The following is an 8,446-nucleotide window of genomic DNA, read 5'->3' as shown; positions in this document are numbered from 1 at the left end:
GCAATAACTCGAGTGCTCAAGAAATAAACCTGGGCACCCCAAGGGGTCCGGGATGCGAACCATGCTCTGGGCCTACATAGATGGGACCCCAAAGGCCCAAGAAATAGGTCTGGACTTCCTCAAGGGGCCCGTGCCGTGTGCCAAAGGTAAGCCATTCGGTCGTGGTCACAACACGGACGACAAGCCAATGTTGTAAGGTTGGTTGGGAGGAAACGCAAAATATTGATGTGAGATATTTTTCTTAAGGGGAAGCCAAGGTTTTGTTATGGAAAATTTCGGAGGCACAATGTAATAACATATTCATTTTTGCCAGGAGGCGTACATTTGAAAAAGTACTAGCAAGGTATTCTTTAGCCCGGAGGCATACAAGCAAAAAAGGTGGTCACTAGATTATCTCGATTCTCTGCCCTCCTATTGGCCCCCTTGCACTTGGTCCCCGAGGTTTTCAATGGGTCCTCCAACGAAGACTCATCATCGCTAATATGAATGTATTCCAAGGCAGGACTAGTTGTGTCGTGAGCCCCCACGGGTAGCACAAGAAGACCATAATACCATCCGAATCCTTTTGCATGTCGCCACCCTCTACAGTGTTACTTCCTCTATCCAAGGCCGGTGCACCATCTTTCTCCAAATCCTCGATCTCGCCTGGGAACTCCCAATTTGAAGGAGAAAAGGTTGACTCCCTGCAGCGGAAGGCCTCGTAGATTTTCCTTTGCATATCACTACACCCCAAATCGTAGGCAACAACATTCTTGGACTCAAGCCACCCGTTCACAATCTCCTCCAAGAGCTCTTTGATGTAGACCTATAGATTGACTTAGAATGCCGTGAATCCCTTGTAGCACATAGTAGCCCTGTCTAATACCCCTTGGAGCCCGATGATGACCTGATCGGTTCTGACATGCTTACTCTCTCTCTCGTTGTCGACTTTGGGCAACTTGGATAGTGGGGGGATGATGATGGAGATATTGGAAATGACTCAATAATGGGGTCGAGGTCTAAGAGCCCATAACCTGGGGCTCAAGAAAATGACCCAAGTGTCCCAAGAAGACAACTTGGGCTAAAGAACCCAGAACCGAGAACCCATGACCCAAACAGAGGTTAAGAGCCCTGGGGCTAGCCTTCAGAGCTGGCCTCGGGGCTGCTAACCATTCCCACCCTAGAGCTCGTCTCTAAGCCCGAATTGGTTAGCTTTGACTAAGTCACGCGGCCCACCGCGTGGACCTTGACTTGGTCACACCACCCTCCACCATTTTAGGAAGTTTGTTGGGTTTTTCCTTGTATAAATGGCCTAAACAATCCATGTCAAATTTTGTTACAGAACATCCTTTTGTAATATTTCTACATCAATTAAGAAAATAATATTACAATTATTTGTCTTTACTATTTTACCCCTTATTATTTATGTGAACTTATTGATTCGTAGATACTCTGGAAGAACATGAGAACCACTCTCCAAGTGAGAACATGTGGTCTAATTTGGACTCTTCATTTGACAAGACCTAATGGATATGATTTAATGGGTATTTTTAACCCTTATTTATTTATTTATTGCGTTAGGGACATTTAGGTAATTTTCTACATAGTTTCCTTGCAAGCGGTTTCCTTTTAGATTATGTTGTGTGATTTTAGGGAATTATAACCACGATTTTAGAGATTTTTCCTAATCGTTTTCCTTCGTTCTTCTTTTGGTTTTTTTGGTGCTGGTGCCCGGTAGTGACTGTTCGACATAGCTTCATTTTTGTTCCTTTTTTTTGGTGGTTCATTAGAATATGCTTTTAATTAGGTTTGTTGATAAATCTTTAATTTTAGGATGGGAGTACATCGTAGGTTGTTGAGCTGTGCATTAGGGTGCTAGGTATCGTGCATCGTAGAACACCTTTGTGCACTCACAGAGTAAGAGTGTGCATTCTCTGTTAGTTTAGCAGTGGTCAATTTTGTGGGATTTAGAGGTTAGGGTTTAAGGTGTGCACTTACAAAATGCTTTACACCTTTTTGCACTCCCAGAGTAAAGTTGTGCATTGTTAGTAATAAAGGTATGCATTTTTATGGAAATAGTGGTGCATTACATTGTTGGTGGTTGTGCATTCTTGAAGGCGGGCTTTCTGCTCTGTGGAGCGTGGGTTTGTGTGTTTATAGAGTAGGGTTTACGGTTAATGGTTTAGGGTTTCGAGTTTATGCTTTAGTGGTTAGGGGTTACTATTTAAGGTTATTGGCTTTAGGGGTTAGGGTTTAGTGTTCAATAATTAGGGGTTAGTTTGAGGATTTTAGGGTTTATGGTGTAGGGTTTTTCTTGTAGTGGTTAGGAGTTAGGGTTTAGGGGTTGATACAGTGGGGCGATTACGTTAGTGTAGTGTTGCATTGTGGTGACAGATGTTGTGAGGTGGTGTGGAAGTGGTTGTGTGTTGCGGTGGTGGCTTCAACTTGTAAATGTAGTAATTGTGCATCGGTGTTATAGTGTCAGTGCATTGTTGTTGTATATTTGGTACATTCTGCTCTTAAATTTAGTGCATTATACTATCATTAAGGTTTATTTGTAAGGAATGTTCATCTTTTTTATCACGAATGGGTGAACTAACTTGTCCTGAGTGATTATATTATGCTAATAATATCCTTAATTTCGCATAATATCCTTAATTTTAATGGTCCAGATTAGACCACAATTCTCACCTGGTACATGATTCTCATGAATGTTCATCTTTTTGTTACAAATGGATGAACTAACTTGCCCTGGGTTATTATATTATGCTAATAATATCCTTAATTTTAATGGTTCAAATTAGACCACAATTCCCACCTGATACATTACTCTCATGGGAGCCAGACCGGTGGAAAGTATAGACCAATCTAAACCATCCATCTTGAATGATTGGAAACTACAAATTGGTAGGATTGCTCAACAAAATGTTGGCATTTAATTGTGTTATGGACACATCGTACTTCTAATAATCTAATAATATAAGCCATAAAGCCATAGAGGTGGATACTAATTCCTATTTAAAGAAAGAAAATAAAAAGAAATATCAAAACGATGAAATGTTATTACTTACAAATGTAAGGAGTAAGCTCAAAAAAGTTACACAAAAATCTTTCATAAGCACAATGAAACAATAGGTGTGTAAATGTATTAAGCGGATCACTATTGTTAGAACTTAGAGGTCTCTGAATGTCGTATTTTTCCAGTGTTGAGAACGCGAGCAAGTCACACGATCACAACAATTCCTGCTTACATCCACCACCACTCATTACCCAATGTTTAATTTGGCACATTGCTCAAGTATTTCCTGCCATACAAACAACAAACAAACAGAATGAAGCATGTAATCATGGAGACAGAATCACACATTACGGGGTAACCCAACCAAGATGACGAGGTCCACATTTGTAACCACAAGGTCACGAGTTCGAATCCTTGCCCCCTTGGTTTGAGCCGGTCAACTATGGGTAACCTAAGCTAGTTTACTTCCTTGTGATACTTTGCAGGCTAGGATCACAAGGTAGAGTTTACTCACACTTGAAAGGGTTATGGGGCTTCCCTCATCATCCAGAAGCACACATTACCATAGTGGAATGGAGGAATTGGAAATCATTGTAAGTTAATCAATGCAAGTTCTCTGGAATCTTGGAAGCATGAGATAGAGAGTAAGAAAAGGCAAGATAATCATATTTTGTAGGAAGGTAAATGCTAAATGTTGAACCACAACATCTAAATCTTCATAATATGGTGAAATTTTCTTTCTTTATTTCACAAGAATGTAAATGTAAATGTAAGGCATATTAAATGAGAACCAAAAACACAATACACACACACACACACACACACACACATCTATTTCCTTGTGGCCAGGCAGAATTTTCGGGACGGGAGGGGGGGAGAGGGTTGGGGTTTCAGGAGAGATTTGAAGCAAACCTTATATCTTGATGCATCAAGATTCTCAGCATTTTGCTTTTCAATCAATTGATTTGTAATTTCACCAACCAACTTCCAGTGCACAATCTGAAAAAGCCACATTTTCTTAATGGAAAAGCAACCCGTGACAAATAACAGCAAAACATTGAACTTTGTAAAATCACTTTTAGAATATAAAGAGAGGAAGCTCTGGAAGAACAAATGCAAAAACTCCAGAAAAAATATTAGAGGTAGTACACAGTGTTTATTTTAAACAAAGACTCAGCTAACATTACAAGACCAGAAATTGGACAAGTATATGAATCAATTAAAATACCTGTAGAAGCTTCTCTACTCCAGGCCGATGCAAAATTTTACTTGCTCTTCCTCTTTCCTCCCTCAAACACTGTTCAGCCTAAAAATTAAAAGAAGAACCCCCAATCCAGACATGGAGGAAACTAAAATACTTTTCATAGTTTTTAATGTGAAAAAATATGAAAGGAATATGACTTAAACATGACAAAAATAATACATAAAGCATATGAACCTTAAATGCATATTCTGCTGAAGAATAATTCAGTAGCCATTCTGGAGCTACTTGAGAGTAGTAATTGCCTGTGTCTACAAGTATTGCCTCCTCAAACTTGTTATAGCAGAATGGTCTTGTTTTCCCTCCAACTTCATTGAAAAAGTTTGAAAGACTCTGTAGAAAGGTCTGGTCAGTTGGCTGCCCATTGCGATCTTGTGTGATCTATATGTGAATACTTTCACTAGTCAGATCAAGTTGAGTTAATGATATAATGAATTTGAAACTGGAAACATTATGCATTCAGTGAACTTTTCTGGAAAAAATGTTAAAAATGAGTTTGTGTTCAAGTGGATTTTGCTTTCCATTTTCCATTTCCCCCCCTTTTTTTTCTTTTGGAAATTGGAGAACATTTTGAAAACTTTTTCCAATTTGGAAAACTAGAAAATATGGGTGAATAGTGGAGTAAGGATTTTTTGTTTTTTTTTTTTTCAAGTTGGTCCACTTTTGGAGTATGGAGTTGTAAAATAGAAAATTTTTCATGCTACTAAATAGGCACTTAAGTAACCCTACCAGTAATATAGCAGCATCTATAAATTTTTGGAGGAAAGCATTACAGACCTGAAATAGAGAAATAAATCAAGCAATGACTGACCAAAAAAAGAAGGCCCATTAGGAATTTGAAAGAATACAACAGTATATAAAAGCACCCACCATGTCATGGAAACAGCAAACTGAAATTTCAGAAAGGGATGCAGCACTTTCGCGGTCACTAAACCTCTGATCAAGGTACAAGTAAAATCCCCCAAGGCATTTCACCATTGATTTATAATTTGCCCATAAACGTAGAAGTTCAGATAACAGGGGAGCACCATTTTTATCATTTAGGGATGGCAAAACCTACAAGCAAAATGAAAATTTATGAGATGACTGTTAACAAGAAGGCAACATAACTGATTAAAGGATTTTGTGCACAGTTGGAAAAGTTTATGCTTTAAACAAATACTCTCCCGATAGAAACACATCTAGCACTAACAAAGTAGCACTGACATTACAGAATACAGATTGTTTTCCAGCAATATTGTTACAAGATTATGAAAGCTAAGATGCACTGGCTTTAAATGAAAACATGCTGCAAATACTAATATTATTCTTTAGTTCTTTAGAAGATAAAAATTAAACATGATATTTAACAAACAAGAAAATAAATCAAAATGTAAAATACTTTAAGCAAACAAAGCATTCAAATTTCACTGAAGATGCATAAAAGCAATATCATTACATATCAAGATCATAAAAGTCTCACCTTTAAAAAAATACTTTCTTGCAAAACTTTCTTAAATCTTTCATGAAGCTGCCATGAGTAGTCATTTGGCGGCGGTTGAACACACAAAAGATAAACACAACTATGAAATGTTAAAGATATCTCACAAGGGAATTGTCAAAAAATCAACTTGCAACATTTAGATTTTGGCTGTCACTATGGCAGATGCCATATAAGACAACAGGAAGGTAACAACAACGTCTATGAAATATGACTGTTCACCCATATTTATCAACTTTTCTAATTGTCCTATTTTTTTATTTTTCAATCCATCAAGAAATTTGCATTCAGTGAATAAGAGGTAAACATGTCAAGAACATAACCTATAGATTTTGGCTGTCACTATGGCAGATGCCATATAAGAAACAGGAAGGTAACAACGTCTATGAAATATGATTGTTCACCCATATTTATCAACTTTTCTAATTGTCCTATTTTTTTATTTTTGAATCCATCAAGAAATTTGCATTCAGTGAATAAGAGGTAAACCTGTCAAAAACATAACCTATACTACTAGTCAAATCTTGTCACAACCATCCATGTAGATAGTAGAGAATCACTATTAGTTTCAAGTTACTCAAACAAAAAGGTAAGGTCAAGCAGTGGTTAGCATAAGTCCATATCTTAACAAATGCACAAAAAGAATTATGTAGAACTGAACACTTTTTTTTTTAAAGAATCCAAGATACATCCCCTAATACAATGAAAACTATCCAGTAAGGAAGCTTGAAACCATGCAGTAGAAGCTCAAGCTTCTATTCAACATTTGAATAGCCACCTTCAACAGATCTATAGTATGAAACTATTAATATATTAATATTGAAGAGCTAAAGGCACTAGGAGGAAAATATGGGTATTACCTGACTCTGTTACGATTTATGAATATATGGTTTTACAAGTTTGATAACTTAGAACATTAAAAATCCAAACAAGATATGGTAACAGATGAAAGGCAGACACCTTATGAAAAATGACGGCTGCAAAGCAACAAATTAGCTGCTCTAGGAATTGGACAATCACCATAAATATGAAAGTGGAGCAGAGTTAACTCTACTAAGAGTAGAATACTAAAAATGTGCCAAAAATATAGTTCCCTTGTTTTTTTTTTCCTATTCTTTTAAGTCTTAATAATAATTCTGCTAATATACAGTCAGTACACTTTGAAAGAGAAGCCTTTCTCCATTTTTCCAAGATATTTCTTCAATTAAGTATTAATTAATTGTATAATAATAATTTAAAGCTGATTAGTTCTTAAACATCCCAAACACTCAAAAATTGTTTTTCAGTAATTGACAAAATTAGAGAGCATATTAATGATACTAGTACAGATAAGAGAAAGCCAATTTAAAATAAAAGTATATGTTTCAGTGTACATCTAACAAAGTACCAGCAAGCAGAAAAGGATACTCATAATACTTCATGTATTCCTCTGAACTAAACAGTGCACTAGCAGTGTAACCATCCATCATCATCATCGCTTTGGCAACACCCTCCTCCAATCTATTCATCCCATCTTCCAGTGTCATCCTGATCATCTTTTTATTTATTTATTTATTTTGCCCTTCTTTTCTTTGATAAGTATCTTTCTATGCAATCTTCGTAAGCTCTTCAAATGCCCAAACAATTCCAAGATTAGTTAGCACAAAAAATGATTAAGACGAAATATACTATTCAAAGCCACTACAATCAGCAAATTTACATCATGCTAACCAATAATAGATGCATTGGACAGGTACATTTCAAGAACTAAGCCTAATAGCAAAATACAGTAGATCAAATTAGCCATGTACATCTAATTACTACTATAACATGAGAATTTACTCTATCATCACCCTGACAGATATCCAGATAAGGATTTTCAAAACGTTACACAAAGCGGCAAGCAAAAATACGGACATGGGCCAGAGTTATACAAACATCCGCACTGAAAAAATAAGATGTGTAAATGCAAAATGTGAATCATTAATACAACGCTAATCTAAAGAATCCATGCACAAACAGGAATTTATTCAGAAGGACCGCAGATTCTTTATATATGCATACACGCGCACACCTTCAATCCGAAATTTACACAAACAGAAAAGCTGCGATTAGTGTCCGTGTAGGCGTGTGTGTATAGAAGCAGAAATTTGTGAAAGCGTAGAGCGAAGGAAGTGAAGAAACGTAAAAGAAATAATGGAGAAAATAGGGTTTTGGAAATTAGTCCTTAGGGTTTAGGCAAGGCAATTGAGGCAGGGAAAGTGCATATCTCACTCTCTCTCCCTCGCTTTATACGTCTCTTCAGTGCATGAAATGATGAAACTTCAATTGAGAGCACCCACGCAGAACAGATGAGACAGGGGTTGGTAACGACGGCGTCGTTTATGCAAGTAAAAAAAAAAAAATTTACAATAAATGGAATTTTTTGAAACAAAACCTATAGTATCTATACTTCTCTGGTATCTATTTTTATAATAAAAACAAAATCCTCAATTTTAACTTTCTGGCCAAAATACTCTTATACAATTCCTATTTGTACTACGTATATAGTAATAGTATTCTTTCCTACTTTCTTATCCTTAATACAATTCTAGATTAAAATTACTAATCATAATAATAACGTACATATACTTCCCTGCAACGTAATATTATAAAATATGGTAATACAATTCTTATTCGTACTACAATTCTACATTAAAATTACATGAGACATCGGCATAATCGTGAT

At 36.4% G+C, this 8,446-nt stretch overlaps 1 protein-coding gene across 3 annotated transcripts; it reads right to left on the bottom strand.

The window, feature by feature from the left end:
* Window positions 1–3,011: 3,011 nt before the first annotated feature.
* LOC116031879 (cullin-1-like) lies at window positions 3,012–8,029 on the bottom strand. Of its 3 annotated transcripts, none has more exons than XM_031274216.1 (9): window positions 7,993–8,029; window positions 7,147–7,345; window positions 5,722–5,821; window positions 5,130–5,315; window positions 4,989–5,036; window positions 4,437–4,640; window positions 4,227–4,304; window positions 3,911–3,997; window positions 3,012–3,284 (listed from the first exon to the last, which is right to left on the bottom strand). In XM_031274216.1, the coding sequence occupies exons 2-9, from the start codon at window positions 7,272–7,274 to the stop codon at window positions 3,246–3,248; spliced, it is 870 nt and encodes a 289-aa protein (XP_031130076.1). In that variant the 5' UTR covers window positions 7,275–7,345; window positions 7,993–8,029; the 3' UTR covers window positions 3,012–3,245. The 3 variants fall into 3 exon arrangements, with proteins under 3 accessions (XP_031130076.1, XP_031130075.1, XP_031130077.1); XM_031274215.1 differs by lacking the exon at window positions 7,993–8,029 and adding an exon at window positions 7,793–7,986; XM_031274217.1 differs by lacking the exons at window positions 4,989–5,036; window positions 7,993–8,029 and adding an exon at window positions 7,793–7,986.
* Between the last annotated feature and the right edge of the window lie 417 nt (window positions 8,030–8,446).

This window comes from Ipomoea triloba, chromosome 10 (genome assembly GCF_003576645.1).
Source record: "Ipomoea triloba cultivar NCNSP0323 chromosome 10, ASM357664v1".
Lineage (NCBI taxonomy): Eukaryota > Viridiplantae > Streptophyta > Magnoliopsida > Solanales > Convolvulaceae > Ipomoea > Ipomoea triloba.
Note: the sequence above shows the minus strand (reverse complement) of the source record. Positions and strands in the feature narration are given on the sequence as shown.

Bases quoted from the DNA above. Each gene is read 5' to 3' on its own strand.
- LOC116031879 (XM_031274216.1), bottom strand. From the start codon at position 7,274: ATGATCAGGATGACACTGGAAGATGGGATGAATAGATTGGAGGAGGGT. The intron at 5,037-5,129 runs GTGGGTGCTTTT...TCTCTATTTCAG, and splicing joins TTTGCTGTTTCCATGACATG to GTCTGTAATGCTTTCCTCCA. The intron at 3,285-3,910 runs GTTTGCTTCAAA...TTTGTATGGCAG, and splicing joins TTGATGCATCAAGATATAAG to GAAATACTTGAGCAATGTGC.